The sequence below is a fragment of the Parasteatoda tepidariorum genome, chromosome 8 (assembly GCF_043381705.1).
Source record: "Parasteatoda tepidariorum isolate YZ-2023 chromosome 8, CAS_Ptep_4.0, whole genome shotgun sequence".
NCBI classification, from domain to species: Eukaryota; Metazoa; Arthropoda; class Arachnida; order Araneae; family Theridiidae; genus Parasteatoda; species Parasteatoda tepidariorum.
Window position 1 is genome coordinate 83,581,415 of NC_092211.1, and position 18,454 is coordinate 83,599,868.

Below are 18,454 nucleotides of genomic sequence, written 5' to 3' on the forward strand. Positions count from 1 at the left end.
CCGTAACCACAAACATGTGTTGACATCAAAGGTCGCCGACAGCCTTCTTTCCAAGAAAAAGGAGTGTCTGAAGAATGTGCAAGGAGCCTCCTGGGGAAAGTGTCCTCATTGCGCTAACGCGTTAAGGGGCGAGAAGAAAAAGATGAAGACAATAAAAACTGTATCTAAAAAATATAAATTAAGCCGAAAAATTAGTATATTGATTAATAAAACGGGATATTTAGAAATTAGGCTGTGACTTAATGTCACACCTTTACTATAAAAAAATTGCACAAAAGTTAAAAATCACAACTGGCTATTGACACCACTAATTATTAAAACTTTGCCAGAAATAGCCAATAGAAAAATACGTAATCGTAAATTTTCGTGGCTAGCTTTGTTTTAAAAAAAAATTGAAATTTTCGTTTGTTGCAAGATATTTCGCATATGAACGCGTACCCCCGCTACACTGTTCCCGTACCCCTGGGGGGTAAGCGTACCACAGTTTGGGAAGCACAGTGGTACGAGGTCAACTCTTTGACTATCTTACAGTCCGGGCTGCTTGTTTGGGCTCTTTATTTTCGATAGTCTAGTCTTCATTCTAGTTAACAATTCCCACGATACATTGTGATGATGTTCCGACTTGAGTTCATATATTTGAGAATTCGCGTTTTTTCTTAAGGAGCGTGATTTCGTGACGACATGATTCTCAAAATGAACAAAACATTGTTAAATCGCTAAAATTGAGAGTTTTATGGCTAGGGTTGACCTCTTTTTTCCCATCAAAAGTATGTAAAATATGATACTTCAATGCAATACTCACGTAACTACTGTTCATTTCTTTATCAAAAACTGGTCTTAATAATGGTTGTTGTTATTGTTGTTTCTAATGCTACTTGCCATACTAGCAAGCCTGCTTGGTGAAACCGATCAAATTTAAGGCAGAATGTGCGTTTCTTGTTTTACAATGGCGCCATCTATGGCCAAGCCTTCGACTTCTGCCACACCATACGTCGCACCCGTTTATAGGGCGAACCCATCCATTCATTCATCCATAGATCGTAATTTTGACCTGAATTAGAGAACGATCGATCTCCAATCCAGTACCCCCAGAGGTATTGATTTGTTATGGGAACATGGAGGACTTTTGCGAGTCGACAGATTTAACGTGCATCAGTCACTTTTCTACACGGATAGTCTTCGGCCTGCGGGATTCGAACCCACGAACTCTCGGACAAGGGCCCAGCGCCCTACCGACCAGGCTATCCCGACCCACTTAAAAATCGTTAAAAATACTTTTCCAGTACGTTGAACGCTGGATCATATAACTCAAAATATCCATGAAGGTTGTTAAATCATTTAGACAAGTGCATCGGGGAATAAATCTTACGAACTTAATTATCTAGGGGAAGTGATTCGATAGAGTTTGAATTATACATTGGATCTACTATTTTGGCTAAATGAATGTACGATGAATGAAGTATTATGTAATGAAGTACGTCTCTTTGCTTTAATTGAAGATTACATATTCACGCAAGCATTATGAGTTCTTCGGAAACTAAAGAAACAATAGGTCTATTGAAACTCATGAGAGGTAGTGTAATTATAAAATATTGTATTACTTACCCATATAAATCACCATATTTTTGACGCCTCTCCAATTCTACGTCTTCCCAATTCTATAAACCAAAAAAAAAGGATATTTTGTTCCCTTTATTAAATAAACATTTAAATGCTTGAATTTAAGAAAAATTAATATTTTTCTAATTTGATAGCAATGACTATTTTATAATAACTGTTAAATCGAAATAACTGTTAAATCAAAATTTTGCTAATCATAAAACGTTACAACAATCTAGTTGTCATATTTTAAAATTCGCCTTTATTCTGAATGCAAATTTATCCTGAACTATTTTCAGTCTAATGATTGGTTTTTCTTATGCAAGGCGCAATCATTGTGATTCGAAGGAAGCGATCTGCCGCAACTCACCTGCCATTAATTAAGTTACGAAATACACTGGTGGACAAAATCAAGACAACATCGGAATTGGACACAGCTTCAATGGGCTAATGTTCTCTTCACCGATGAGTCCAGATTCAATCCACAACCTGATTCTGGTTGGTTATTGACATGGAGGGAACCTGGAACCCGATACCATCCCAGCAATATTATCGAAAGGAACCATTATGCTGGTGGAGGACTCATGGTTTGGGCAGGGATCATGGAAGATACCCGCACAGCGCTCCATGTGTTTGACAATGGTTCCGTGAATGCCCAGAGGTACCGGCAGGAGGTCCTAGAGCCCTTTGTGCGTCTTTTCAGGGGCGCTGTTGGCCCTAAGTTTATTTTTATGGACGACAATGCGCGATCACATAGGGCTCTCATGGTTGATGAGTATCTGGAAAGCGAGGATATTCAACGAATGGATTGGCCAGCCAAATTCCCTGACCTGAATCCTATTGAGCATGCTTGGGATGCTCTTGGGAGAGCTATTGCGATGCGCCAACCTCCCCCCAGAACCATTCTGGAGTTAAAAATTGCTCTGGTGGAAGAATGGGAGGGTCTTCCACAAGTCCTCCTTAACTCCCTTATTAACAGCATGCATACTCGTTGTGCATGCTGTCTGTCTGTCAGGGGTGACCATACACCATACTAGAGGCAACACACACTGTACAAGCCTCACTTTTATTGTCATCTTTTATCCTTAAGTTCAGACTACATTGGATTTATGGGCAATAGGTCTTGCCAGTGAATGGCACTTTCATTTTTGTTTTGCATACTTTATTATCATGGAATAAGCTACATCCATACCAAATTTCATTTATTTATATTCAGTATTTTTTGAGATATTTGGGAAAATGTCTTCCATCTCTTAATTTTGTCCACCAGTATATGACATCAAATATCGTACATACTTTCTCTGAACAAACGGAGTTATTATTAATAATTAGTATTAATAGGATTATTAGTTATATTTATAGTGAATTCGTATAAGTTTTCAATTTACACTATATTTTAACTCAATATTTCCCAATATAACTAGAAAAGCGGTCTAAAGTTTGATGCCAATGATGTTTGGCTTTTATCATTGTTCCCAAAAAAATTTTCCTCGTAATTATAAAACTCATTTTTGCTATGGTATTTTCATTAAAAAAGACATTTACAATAACATTTTTTTTTTTTTACAATTCATCAATATTTTTTTTAAAAAACTTTATACGATGAGGTATGCAAATCTTTACATCGTGTTAAATTACATTATTTTTTTTCAACCAAATCTAAATATTTTAAATACATTGGCAAAAAAATATATTTTTTTTAATATTAATGCTTGTTTGTTAAAATTAATATGATTCTGATATGCTGTCACTAAAATTGTCCCGCTGTCAACTCACCTTTTTCCTCACTAATGCGGGATGAGATCCAAGTAATGGATAAGGCTTAACATAGGGGATTCCCCTTTTCTTCCAATAATCATGGTTCCTTGTAGAGTACCTAAAGCACAATCAAACATGCTTTATTAAACTAGCATGTTACACAAAAGTAGAAAATACAGTGGAATCTCACGAGAGCAACCGTTCTCTGTTCCACTATAAAACTCAATCTAAAATCTTAATTATCAGTTGATAGTATACAGCTTTATGATTTTTACGCGACTGAAACCGGTTTGCACTTGTTTACGTTCTTGTATAAAATTATTAAATTGGACCATATATAATATAAATTGGATAAATTAGACGATATATTATTTAAATAATTATTATATCAGGTATTGTATTAGTACATTATAATAATTAGACCAAATAATTAGACGCACTGTAGTGTTTTAATAATTACATGTTTTGCACGTGTTTACATGCATTACTTTTATATTTTAACAAACATGTAATGGGTTTTAATTCGAGAGATTTTTTACGCACTTCCTACATGTATTTATTTTTAACGAAATTTTATTTTAACGATTTATGATTAAGGAAAAGAGGTTTGCTTGTATGAGATGCTTAGTTTTTTTTTCTAAAATAACTTTTTTTTTCTAATTAAACTTTCAACTCTAAAAATGAATCATTGATAGCATCGTCTTTAGTGCATTCTGACTGCAACATGAGGTTGTAGATCTCTGTTAGAGGTAATCAAGAAGAGTTCTCTAAATAAGAACCTCAGACAAATATTTTGAATACATTTTAGTCTACTTATTTGTTTTATTAATATTTTTTTGTTTCAATATTTTTTCGTATTTCCTTATTTGACCTTTTCCACTTTTGGTGTAGTGGCTTTCCCAGTCACTGAAAGAGGTTTTGATGGTCTCCCTTAAAGGTTTTCTTCACAAAGTCTGTGGATAAAATTCCGTGCCTCCCAAAAGTGGTCGTGGTAGTCGCTACACAGAGGTGGTCTTTCCTGGAGGTTTCACTGTAAACTGTTGAACCTGTTTTATTGAAATTGTATTTGATAAATTACCAAATATCCTAATAAAGTTAGATTCAGCATTTTTTAGGCGCACATTGAAGAAAACTTAATTCACATTTTGTAACGATGCAAACATAAAATGATAATTTCATAAGTTCAAATGAAGACTTAACAAGACTTCTCATAAATTTACGAAATTTTTAGATAGACTGATAAAAGATATCAAAAAATTATAACTGAGTTTAATATTCCTGGAAGTAAAATATTTTTCTTGTTTAATTTTTATAATACTAAAATATTTTTCTTGTTTAATTTTTATAATACTAAAATATTTTTCTCTTGATAATGGTAATGGAAAAACTAATAACTGGTAATGGTAATGGAAAAACTAATAATTGAAAAACTAATAACTTGGTATTTATGAGCACATACCGTATAGCAGAGGGACTTTTTTCAGAATTTTTTAGATGTCTCTTTTAAATTACAACGCATTGCTCTGAACGTATTGCAAAACACATCTGCACAGATCTATTTTAACAAGGTATGTCAAACTTCTTTTCAAATAGCAAGGGAATTTTTTTTTTAAAAAAACACAATTGTTTTCTGTCGCACGAAATCACAACTTCGGATAAAGTGACTTTGTCACCTAATTTGTATCCTGAATGTGGCCTAAAACATGATTCTAGCAAAAATTAAACCTTCTTGTTGTCAAATATACACACACAATTTTTAAAAATTTCAATAACAAAAATTTTTTTTATTGTTTGGGGGAGGGTGTAAAAATTAAATTTCAAAATTAAAGTATTAAATTATGAATAACTATATTATTATTATTTCTATTATTATTATTATTATTGATGTTGCGATTCTATAATTGTAATTTTATTATTTTGTGAATTTTTAAAAACTTTATTCGGAAATGTGTTTTTTTTATTGGTTTGTTTATTTTTCCACTTGGCCCCTGATGAGCCACATCATGTGGTCCGGCCATGTCCACTACATTGTCCTTCTTTTGCCTTAATTTTATTTTATTTTGTAGCCGTCGTTTAACAGCCGACCCAATTTTCGTTGGTTTACAACTACTTCTGTTCACCTCCTTAGCCTTGTAATTTCAAACCCAATTCAGAAAACAATGGAGCTCCTTGAAAAAATATTAGGAGAAATTTGACTTCGTGGAAAACTTTTTGATGGAACTAACCGCCATTTGCGTTACATGGAGAGGAAAATCACGACATCCTCCCACGGTTAACCTGACAGGCAAGGGGACTCTAACCTATGATCCGTCTGCCCTTGAGGATATTTTTATGTCACCACTGTGGTCGGAAAGAGACGGCTGCGGAATTCGTATCTAGTCATCGCTGGGATTCGAACCCGGTTCATTTCATTGGAAGGCGGACACTCTATCCCCTGAGTCACGACGACTCTTTCGTCTTAATAGAAACTGGTGTTTCTTTGCTCTCATCAACATCTGCCAGCATCTTCTTCTGTTAAGGTTTACTAAAATACTGAACAGGAACATAGCGCACAATATTAGTCTCTTGCGCTCCATATAGGCGCAGGCTGTTTCATTTATCTTAATCTCTATTGCTGTTCTTGTAGCGTTAGAGCGAATTCTTTCCTAATTATGATTAGTCATGATCACATAGGTGATCGACAAATAACGAATAATTTTTGAGGAGCCTTATGTTTCAAATTCCTTATATCGAAATTGTTGTGAAGTAATGAATGCGTGATTTCAAATGAATTTGCTGATCTTATAATTTGTAAGACTTGCATAGGATAATCATCCAAAAATTTTATTTTGGAATATACTTTATTTTCCAGCTCTCAAGTTTTCTAAAATGGGGCTCTTGCCATTGTAGAGTATACTCATCTTTAGAGATTCCACTTAAATTAATGATCAAATGAATAAAAAAGATTACATAGTATATTACTATTTTTGTTTTTGAATGTTAGTGAAATATATCATCAAAATTTAATACTCCACACTTAATTATTTTTCATCTTGTTTAACAGAACAATATTAATGATAAAAGGACCCTACAGGTAAGGTGTGAAGCCCATATAAAATGCCTCATCCTGAATGAAAATCTCAATATTTGAGTTTAATTTTATTGAATGGAATTAAAAGTTTTAAATGACCTCCATTTTCATAACTACTTCGAAATAATAATTTCCATTTTAAAAAATATTTTTTCTTTATTTGAATGTTTTTTTAGTAATAATAAAAAATTTGTATAAAATAAAAGCTAAAAAAAATAACATATTATTTTCTAACCATAAAATCTATTTTATTAAATTTCAACTGAAATGGGGCGATAAAAATTTTTTCTCTATTAATTCTAATTCTAACCTGTTTTATTTTGCTGTGTATTATACACCAAGTAACTTTATAAATAAATGAATGTTGTTGTTTTTTTAATAATAATAAAATTTTGATTAAATAAAAGTTTAAAGAAATCACACTTTATTTTCTATAAAAAATATTTGTTTATTTAATAAAAATAATTTCGTTCTTGATTCTGACTCTAACCTGTCTTATTTTGCTGTGTATTATACACCAAGTAACATAACTTTATAAATAAATTTAACTAATATAAACTGTCAAAACAATAAGCCTTACCAATACAGTAAAATCGATACCAATACTGCAACAATTGCACTTGCAATTCGGATATCATATAATGCGTCCATATACGCATCCATATTTTACTTTGTATGGTTCTTTCAATATCACCCTGTTTGTCTTCTCAGACCTTCTTTAATGACACACTAAATAGAAGTGGTATTAAATTAATGGATATGTTTCAATAAACCTTGAAACGTAAACAAACTATTGCATGACAGTTTAGAAAGGCATAGTTGATATGTGAATTGATAACAAAATTTGATATCACCGTTGAAACAAAAGGTGAAAAAAAATAAGAATACTCATAAATAGAAATATTAGTGAATGTTTTTTTTTCCTTTTGGCAGATAACGTTTTTGGATAAAAAATTTGTGTTAAAGTTTGAAATTTAGATAAAAGTTAAATAAAGAAATGATCAAGATGGATTTTTGGATAAACATTTTTTTAAAGATACCAATCTTGATATACTTAAAAAAAAAACAATTGAATTTTGAATAATTTCCGACCGGATTGAGTAGGGGTCAGGAAACTGGCCTGGCATTGAAATGGTTCTGGATTTGAATCCCAGGCAAGGCATGAATGTTCTTTCATTCTCTGTAGTATAGGTGCTTACTGTGGGAGAAACGCTGGCCCAACTAATAGGGTGCCCCTGAAAGAGTGGCCAACGAATCTACCCTGTAAAATGCCTGAATTGCCGAAACGTTAACATACGTGGGCATTGGAAATAATGAAAAAAATATCAAGAAATAAAAAATATTAAAATGTATTCAATTTTTTAAATGAAAATAGGAAATCATATCATTCATTCGAATACATATACTGTTCATTTCAATATAATATTCATTTCAAATTTGACACAATAATAAAATCAAATAATTTAAGACATTCGAAAATCCAAATCCATGGCAAAGACAGAATATTTTTTTTAATTTTATGTTTTGTCAATAAGTTAATAACTAAGAAATTAAGAAAATAATCTTCAATTTAATTCCTTAGCGTCGAGGAAGGTTCTTATCCCCTTATTTTATTCTATCCTTCTATGTTTCGACTCTGAAGAAGGTTCAAATTTATAAAACCAAATCTATACACTGTAAAATATTCCGCATCAAATTCCAGTAAAAAAATACCGGCACTCAAAATGGTACTTTAACCGTCAAATCCATTTTCCGTAGTTTTTATCTTAAAATCACTGAATCATTTCAATTAAAGATATATAACTGTAAAAATTACGGTATAACATTTTACGAAATGGATTTTACTGGGATATTGCACTAAAAGTACCGGTACTTTATGCCGTACTTTGGTCCGGAAATTTTCCCAGCGTGGTAGGTATTTCCGTTTTTGTGTCATTACTTATGCTTTATGCACTTTACACTTTTTTATTGATACGTAACCTGAAACATATCTTATCTTCTTTTGGATACATAGGTTGTTGTAGTTTTATGCCATTAGCCAATGTTAGCAGGCCTTTCTAAATGCAGAAAAATGCACTTCTTTTTTTTCCTGTGTTGCCATTTACGGTCAAGAATTTGACTTCTGCCACACACATACGTCTCAGCCCGTTTTACAGAGAGGACACCTTCGCACACCATCTATGCATCCGGAGATCATTATTCAGACCCGAACAAGAGGACGACAAATCTCCTATCCAGAACCCTCAGAGGTATTGATTTGTTAGAACTTGGAAGACTTCTTTATCCCGACAAATTTAGCTTGTATCAGTCACCATTTTGTTGCCTTGGGCTCCCGTGATGGGGATTGAAATGACGTTCTTATGGACATGGGTCTAACGCCCTGCCAACCACGCTATCCCGGCTCTTCTTGGATACATATATTGTTGCATAATGGAGCTTATAAGATGGGATTTATTTTTAAATTTATAGTTTAAAAAAATTATTACATTAGGAGGCTTTGCATCAGCTAACTTCACGCGCCAACTACAACGATTGCTACAATCATTTTTCATTTGCTTGGTGAAAAATAATTTTTAGTCACTAGTCCCTCGTGAGTAGGAAATATGTTTTTTCACCCAAGAAATTATTTAGTAATAGTGTGAACAGATATTCAAATATTGACTGGACACAGTTTTACACGCAGCTTATGTTAAAAATACTTATTTACTGATTAAAAATTTTCAAAAAATTATTAATAGATACCAATACTAATATATGCATCATAAAATGTTGCGTTATAAAATAATGTCTACATATTAAATTATTGTTGTTGTTCATTTACGTCGCTCTAAAGCTGCACAATGGGCTATTGGCGACGGTCTGGGAAACATCCCTGAGGATGATCCGAAGACATACCATCGCAATTTTGATCCTCTGCAGAGGGGATGGCACCCCCGCTTCGGTAGCCCGACGACCTGCACGCGAAGTCGAGCACTTTACGGTAGAACAGTCTAGCGAGGACCCATACCGCACACCCTCGGTCCCTACGCAGGCTGATCCAAGTGGTCACCCACCCGCACACTGACCGTAGCCAGTGACGCTTGACTTCGGTGATCTGCTGGGAACCGCGTCTTAACGATCAGTCCACTGCGGGACACATATTAAATTATAATAAAGAAATGCAACTCTCAGTTTAAAATTGAAATAATAATCAAATTCAAAAACGCAATAAGAAAGGATGATGAATAAAAAGTACATACAATACTTTTAAATTAGATATAAAGGTATTTGTAATGATACTCTTGGCCACCGCGGGATTATTTATTTTATTTCTAATAGCTGTGAGTGGCATCAGTTGGTTTGTTTATAATTTTCATGGAACGTTTGTGTTTTGTGATTGTCGTTAGTTCTTACCTGTTTTATTTATAATAAATGTTTTGTCTCAGTGAATTCTTCGTATTTTATTTAATAATTTCAAACTCAATGTTTAATATTTATAAACCCTACAAGCTTGATAAGTTTTTAGAATAGTTTGCAACAACAATATTGGGTAAAAATATACTTGAGGGTGCCCCTTGGCAAAATTGGCGATTTATGTTTGGCGCAATTCCTATTTGCACGGAACACCGTGGTAACAGAAATGGCTGCCAAAACATAATGGTATTTCAATAAAACATTGGAAAATTTCAACAAAACATCTGCCAAAACTTTATAAAATTGCAATGGACCCAATATAAACAAAATTAATAAACGAAATAAAATGCATTTTGAATCGAAGCAAAAATTAACGGAGTAAGCATAGAAAGAAAGGGAGAAAAGAAACAACTCCCACAAACAGGACATTTATATCTATTACTAATTAAACTTTCATTCATATACCAGTCAATCATTGCTTGTTTTTCCATTGTTATTCAAATAGTAAAGAAACTTAAGATTTATCTTATTTACTGTAGTCATTTTTAGGACCAGTAGCAAAAGTAACCTTAACAGCCGGTATCCAACGTAGAAGTAACGGACCTCTGAAATTACATACACCGTTGAACATTTTAAAAAAACGCTAAAATCTAAACCAATCTGAATCATCATTGGGTTTTAATATCGCCCAGCTTGGCGATCAACCGCGATCAGAACTTGGCGGGAATCAAGGGGCACCCTCAAATATAGTCGACCCCAATATTGCACAGGAACAAGAACTTCATCAGAGAAGTGTTATTGTCTAAAATTTGATTTCGTATTCCTATCAATTCTATCTTTGGAACTGTGGATACATTACGTCACTGATAACACAGAGATTACAAAATCAGATAATGACAACTGAAACGCTGTTAAGTTTTGAAGTGCTCCAGAACTTAACACTAGATGGAATATACAATTCTTAATTGATATTCAATTATTCATTATTAAAATTATCGAAAGGTTAAAATTAATCAAGAGTAGGTATCAAATCGAACTCAAAATAGTTTTTTAATAAGAGAGTTATTATATTTCAAAGCTTTTTAAAATAATACAATTATTATTTTGTAGAATTTTAAAATTAAAAAACTACGAAAATACAACAAAAATATATTTATTTTATTAATAACCATATTATTTCAATAAATGATATAAATGAGCAGAATTTCGTGTGAAGGTCGCGCAATTAAAACCATGACTTGCATTGTTGAATCTTAAGATTTCAGAGGGCAATTGGTACGAGGTTCCATGATTAATTCAATTGGTTTTGGTGACAAAAGTCCACCTGCGTTCCTAAATTGTATAGGTACCTGAAACAAAAATACTGATTAAAGTATATTGCACACAACCGAACATTCGAACACAGAACAGAAAGTTATTGCACAGACAAAAACTGAATCAACAAATATATTTGAAAATAAACTCTAGAATAAGCTCGTTCATGTTGAAATAGTAGAAAGGACGATATGCTTTGAAAGTTCAAAATACTGCGCTTATACTTAGTAAACTCATAAAGGATGTTAGAAACAACAAAAAGTTCTGTTGTCTATAAAAAAACTGCATTTTTATGTTTAAAACCTGTTTTTAAGCTTAGTATTGATCACGTGTTTTCTTGACCAAAATCATCAAAGAGACTTTCAAAGCAGGCCAAACTTACTTTACATTCAATAATAAAGCAAAAAAAAAATTTTTTCCACGTAGAAGAATAATTTCTTAATTTTGCGACACACTCATGCCATCAAAGTAGAAAACAGATTTAGTAACAGATTGTGCTTAGAACCAGTTTTGATAAAATATCTCAAATTGTTCGAATATAATCACTTTCTCTGAATAAACGCACTAAACAATCAGAAGACATATTTTTAAAAATAAAAGACATTTATTTTTAACTTATTTTTTCTTCCCTAAATTACGTTTTTTGCTTAAAGTTACAGACCTAACTATCCTAACTTTAAGCATTTGAATATTCGTTGATTTTGCGGTCCACAGCAATAGTTAAACATTTTCAAGTATGTAACGCAATCACAAAAGTAGAGCACTGTAATGGTATATAAAAGATTTTAAACTTCAATCATTTTTTTCTAAGATACTATCAAGTGATAGAGAGTTCTCCTTCCAATGAGGTGAACCGGGTTCGAATCCCAGCGATGGTTAGCCGATACGAATTTCGCACCCGGCTCCCAACGACCACATTGCTGACGTAAAATATCCTCAGTGGTTGAAGGATCATGGGTTGGAGTCCCCTTGCTGTCAGGCTAACAGTGAGAGGTTACGGTGGCTTTCTTCTCCATGTAACGTTAGTTACATCAAAAAGTCCTCCAGGAAGACAAAGTTCTTCCAATATTTGATCCAGGAGTTCCCTTGTCCTCTGGAGTGGGTTCAAATTTACAAGCGTACAGCATAAGTAGTCGTAAACTAAAAATTGGGTTGGCTGCTCAACGACAGTTATAAAATAAAATGAATTGAGGATAATTTTTAAGACAATGGTCAGGAGATTTACATAGAGGATATAAATTGACTGCCTCTTGAACAATAGTAGTCAATTGTTTTATTTGATCTTTGAGCATTTCGATTTCAGAGCATTGGTCCATATTTTGGGTTTTATTTACAAAATTAACTGCAGCATTAGTATGTGGTGCAGAGCAGGAAGATATTATTTCTGCCTTTTTTTGCAATCGTCATGAAATCTGAAGGATCCTCAAAGGATAGTTGAGTCTTTATGCTAGGAGATATAGCATTTAAGAAGTGAATTGATTTAATTTTATTTAATGCAGCTGCATCATTAATAAAGGCATATGCCTGATGGGCTGCTGACTCAAGTCTATAGGCAAAATTTCTTATTGTTTCAGCTGAGACCTCATTTTTCGTTGCACAAAAGAAATTTTGAAGGATTTTTACAGCTTCCTCAAAAGAACTGAGGCTTAGGCAACTAGGAGAAGTTGCAAAAACGGTAAGTGCAGAACCCTTTAACTTGGATTTTAGGAAAATAAGGGCTGCCTGATTATTCCATTTGTTAAGTGCCTTAAGTTCCTTTACTTGGGACAAAAACCAGTTTAAAGTACTGGGATCCCCATAAAATGGGTCAATATTAAAGTGATATTCTCTTGAAGTTGGAATATCCTCACTCGGAGGGTCTGCTTGCCTAGTCCTTGGCATAATTAAAATATTCAATCACCAATAATTCAAAAAAAAATGCTTAAATAAAAATTGTTTAACTATCTACCCCTAAATAAATTTATGAAAAACATGAAATAAAAAAACACCTTCATAAAAGTGCACACTTAAAACATAAAGATTTGAGACATGGCCTAAACTATTCAAAAAAACTTCCTTTAAACAATGATGCATCTCAAAGAAAAACATTTAAAATAAACAAGTAAAACATAAAATACAGATAAGTACAATAATCAAATGAAAAGAGGTGCATCATTGAGTTTTCAACATGTCAACTGTTGCAAACGCGGCACCAAATATTATGTGGTGTGGCTATATAAAAAAGGGGAAAAAAGGGGGGTGACTAACATTAAGTCAAATTAAGATTAAATAAGATTTAGAATATTATTAAGTAAAGGCCGAAAAAGATGAAAGTGGGGTACATTACTATTGTATGATACAAAGGATCAGGTACGTGCAACCGAGGAACATGCCGAAAAAAAGGAAGGAAGAGAAAACAACTTACATAATAAAGTAACTCACCAGACCCATAGTAAAGGATGCTATACAATTATTTATTTACAAATTTAACATATTTGAACTGCAACGAAACTTGGCAAACATGCCAACAAAAAGTCTCGACTCACGCCGAAAACCAAACAACCCTTCTGGTGAAAAAGCAACACTGTTTCTTCGTTATGAAGATAGGCAAGAAAAACCTCCCCAAAAAAAATTTAAACTTTTACGAATATCGCATTGGTTGAACGGAGAAAGATCAGAGGGGCAAATCACAGAGCTGCAAATATTGGCCAACTGGCGAAATTAATTGTTAAGTTCCGTGCCAAACATGAAGCAGGGTTGTCAAAAGTGGTGACACACCTGGAAAAGAATTTTGTGGAATGTTCTGGAACATTCTTGGCGCCATCATAAGATCAAAAGGAGCGCTTTGCATTTGATGCATGCCGAAACGTGGGAAAACGGACTTGGGGTCACTCCTTCTCAATCCAACAAAGGGGTTTGCTAACTGGACATACATCTTGCTGTCAGCGAAGTAACAAAAGGAGGAATCTTCTTTTAAAGGAAGAACATAAATGCAGAGAAAGATTACTTTCCCAAGGTTACAAAGTATACTCGAGGCTTAAAATTTAAAGATTAGAGATTACATGAAAATATTGCAAGGAATTACTGAATACTGACAAATAAATGACATTAATTACAAGTGTAAAAAGAAGAAATTAAAAACCATGCAATTAAAAGTTTATCACAAATTTAACAGTTACAATATCGTAATTATTTAATAATTACGTATAACCTTACGTAATTATTTAAGCTGTTTATTACATTATTAACAATTAACCAATGATTATTAAATTAGATGAATGATGATGATTAGATAAATGATTAGATAATGAAATTAGAATTAACAAGTGATTTTAATTCATATGTAGTATACCATACTACAAACACTAATAATCATAAACTCAATATTGGGTCGGCTGCTCAACGCTGGTTTTAAGATACTGTCTTGGACCCACGGTAACTCAGGGGAAAGAGCGTTCCCTTCTAAATGAAGTGTCCCATGTTTGAATCTCGGTGGTAACTGGGTAATAAGAGTTCTGTTCCCGTTTCTCCCCGATCACAATGCTACCGTAAAATTTTCTGCTGGTAGAGAGATTATGGGTTAGAATCTCCTTGTCGTTTGGCTTACTATGGGAGGTTTCAGAGGATTTCCTCTCCATGTGTCGCAAATGCATGTTAGCTCCATCAAAATTTCCCCCACGAAGACTAGTTTGTCTCTTTGCTTGATCCAGGAGCTACATTTTCTCCTGAATTGGGTTCAAAATTACAAGACTACGGAATTAAATAGTGATAGTCGTAAACTCTGAATAAGGTCTGCTGTTCAACACCAATTATCAAATATAAATTACTACCTTTTACAATTTATTCTATTGATAGCTCAGCTATTCTTGTCACTTCCATCTTTTACGACATTATGGATCTACAAATTAACTACAATGTAGATCATGAGTTTCTGATGCCTTAATTTTTTAAGCTTCCTTATGGATTTTATAACATGTTTTTTTTTCTAAGCGAAAATACAAACTGAATATTAACAAAAATTCCGTCTAAGCTGTAATTTCTGCTAAAGTTTAATTAATTTCCGTTTCACGTATAGAATCTTAGCTATTTTTATGCATTTTTTAACTTTACTTAGTAGACCAGAACTATATTGGTCTTCTTTCTTGATATCGAATAGTATATTATTTTAATACGAAAAGCTGACACACACTTTAAAACGGACCCCGGTTAAAAATGTACTGCCCTTTTGAAAAAAAATTATAATTCTTCGCTGTAAACAAACTTTGAAACTTAGTATCTGAATAAATGCGAAAAACATTCATCACACTACAATTTAAGTTATATAGAATGCAACAATAGTTAACTGTTTCTCTGAAATGTCTTGATCTTGTTCAGAAATTCCTTAAGACTATTATTATCCTTTTCTTACACAAGAAATGAAACAAAAAGAAAAATCTGTGAAAGAATGTTAAAATTGCAAGAATTTATTCACTATAGATTATTTAACATTACGAATGAAGATTGAAAAAGATTTTTTTTCTCGAAAAACATACTAGCACACAATAATATCTTTCAAATTCATTTTTGAACTATACCAAACAATTTTAAAGCACATTGTAGATATACCTGTGTTTTGGAACATCTTTGAGCTTGGAAGGCACTGAATGTGTAGATTAGGCACACTTTCAATTCCAAAAGGGCGAAACGCATTCCAACACAGTTCCTTGGCCCAGCACCAAAGGGAAGATATGAATATGGAACTTGCTTCTCTCTTTCTTCTAAACTAAATCTGTAATTGAAATACTTACGATTAAAATGATAATGTAACGGATTTCTGAAGTAAATTTCTAAACCAAAATCCAAAAGAAAACTTGTATTTACATTAGCTCTAATATCTAAGTACATAAAATAAATATTACGTTATTAGATATTTCTCGGAAAAAATGGTTGAATAACAGCTTATTTAGATGTTATTTTACCATATGAAGTATTGCTGCTCTAAGCCAGCCAAGTTCCAAGTGTTCCAAGAGTTTGTTTTTCCAAGTGTGATATTTGTAAACCAAGTTTTTCATTAATATTGTAACCACATAGTAGGTATTTTGCAAGCTTTCAGAACTTTCACCAGATGTCAGCATAATACACAGAAACATCATATTGTTGAAAGAGAGTCAGTTTTTTTTACCAAAAAGCTCTCTATTACAATTCGAAAATGTGGCATAAAATTATATTGCTCCCAATCGTTTTTGCGCTTGTAAACTTTTATCGAAAATTATTGTTTACCTAAAAAGAATGAAATAAAAAGAAATTGCCTTAAATATTACTCTTAAGGTGAAAAGAGAACAATTCATGTCTGTGATTTATTTTCAGAATTAGTTTTTAATTTTAAACTTTTCGTCAAGTTAAAAAAAATATATTTATTCTTTCAAAATTATTTGACAGACTCCTCATCTTGTCACATGATAATATATAGATGTCGCAAGCTGTTTGAATCATTCGGGACTTCACAAACGGCTTCTGCTATCTTGCAACTCTCCAGACTTATTAGAAAAGTCCATTATATTTTCTTATCAGCTTGACAATGTTTAGGCTCATTGTTGCCAGCTCACATACTTTTAAAACTAGAAAATATATCATGCATTGCTTCTTGTGGCAATAAATTCATTAAATGAATACAATAAATGAAATTCATTTGAATTGTGTAATTTTTAGCAATATTTCTAAATCATCAAAAAAGCATATAAGCCGATTTCAATAAACCTAAAAATGTCAGACAGATTAGAAAATGCTGAATACTATATATTCCAGTTGAGAAGCGCTAGTCAAACATTAGCCTATTACATTGATATTCAATAGATAAAATAGGCATTGCTTACCTGTCCGGATCAAATTTCTCAGGATTTGGGAAAAACTTAGGATCTTTATGCATAGCATAGACTGGGATGCCGACAACCATTCCCTTCGGAATAGTCAATCCAGTATCACCTAGTTTATAATCGGTGTCTGCAGTTCTTTCCAGTCTGAAAAAAAAATTTATCGTAATCTGAAGCAAAGTAAAACAAAATATCCTTATTAGAATAATTGAGAGTAAGGAAAGCTAAATGTAAGGACACGAAGTGCTCCTTATATTCTTTTCAAAAACTATGTCGAAAGGTAAATATTTTCAGGATTTCTAATTAATATGTAAATAAAGAAAAATAAGAGAATATTATAACAAGAAAAAGACGGACAATGAATAATTCTGAAATCATTAAAACCTACTTGAATTGCTGTTGGAAACTAACTATAGATAGTATTATTTGACAGAAAAAAATTGACGCTATTTATCCCGACTAACTTGTGTTAACCTAATTTTCATCACTTTCCGATAACTTGTTTTGAGAGTTAATTGTTGCGTGTTCCGGAATTGTTAAATTACGATATAGTACTGGCACTTTGGGTGCATCATCCATAAAATATATTTTATCGTAAAATCCATTCTGACCGTAATTTTACTGTAATTTTCGTTTTTCCACATCCCGTTTGTACGGTTCAGAGTAGAATGTTCTAATGTCGACACTCACCTTCTCCGTGCCTAAGTGCTTAACTTCATTACAACCTGATAGCAGATTATACGGGGCACACAACTTTTATTTTAATGTGCATGGATTCTTAATAACTGGCAATCTAAATTCGACTAAAACATTCAATATTCAAAACTTTTTTAAATCATTTATTTTTATACTTATTAATTATGATTCTTATTCATTAGGTGGGAAGTCATTTTTCTTTTTTTCTTTTTTTTTCAGCCATTTTTGCAGATAATACATAAAATAAGAATAAGAAACTTGTGAAAGAGAAAATAAAGCGGAAATAAATTATCGTAACTCATACGTAAATTAACTGTTTTAACAACTAGAAATCAAAAATATTAACTGATATTCCAGCAATACTATTAGAGTTATACGATTATTTCGGAAATTTGAACATAAAAATGTATCTACCTAACACCAGGAGAATAAATTCTGAGTACTTCTGATACGACATTGTCAAGATACTTCATTTTTTGAACAGATTCGTATCTTAATTCCCCCTAAAAAGGAAATAGAATTGTTACAACCATGAAAAATATCCTAGAAAATGCGTAAGACAAACTGATTCATAAAATATTGTCTATTCTCCGCTTTTATTTAAATTAATTTTTCCCCAAAAAAAAATTTCAAAGTATATAACCAAAGGTAAATAATATTTCAATCTTGACTTAGACAAATTTTAATGTTTTAAGAAACTAGCTTCTATTGCAAGCAATTATTGACGTTTTTCATTTATTAATCCTTGTATATTTTCCTCTACATTTATTTTTCACCTTATTTACTTTTATATATA

General features: G+C 32.5%; 2 protein-coding genes across 3 annotated transcripts in view; both read right to left on the reverse strand.

The window, feature by feature from the left end:
* The window catches only part of LOC139426240 (cytochrome P450 3A8-like), a 30,688-nt gene extending 23,399 nt beyond the window's left edge, over positions 1 to 7,289 (reverse strand). The window contains exons 1-3 of the mRNA XM_071184309.1: positions 7,008 to 7,289; positions 3,376 to 3,475; positions 1,606 to 1,658 (exon numbers count right to left, since the gene is read on the reverse strand). Of these exons, the coding sequence (XP_071040410.1) occupies positions 1,606 to 1,658; positions 3,376 to 3,475; positions 7,008 to 7,090 (236 nt within the window). The 5' untranslated portion in view covers positions 7,091 to 7,289. The remainder of the gene's footprint in view (positions 1 to 1,605; positions 1,659 to 3,375; positions 3,476 to 7,007) is intronic.
* Positions 7,290 to 10,957: 3,668 nt separating this feature from the next.
* Positions 10,958 to 18,454, reverse strand: part of LOC107442059 (cytochrome P450 3A8-like) — a 31,111-nt gene continuing 23,614 nt past the window's right edge. For both annotated transcript variants that reach the window (XM_071184310.1, XM_021145839.3), the window contains exons 12-15: positions 18,073 to 18,161; positions 16,966 to 17,109; positions 15,719 to 15,881; positions 10,958 to 11,169 (exon numbers count right to left, since the gene is read on the reverse strand). In XM_071184310.1, the coding sequence (XP_071040411.1) occupies positions 11,074 to 11,169; positions 15,719 to 15,881; positions 16,966 to 17,109; positions 18,073 to 18,161 (492 nt within the window). In that variant the 3' untranslated portion in view covers positions 10,958 to 11,073. The remainder of the gene's footprint in view (positions 11,170 to 15,718; positions 15,882 to 16,965; positions 17,110 to 18,072; positions 18,162 to 18,454) is intronic.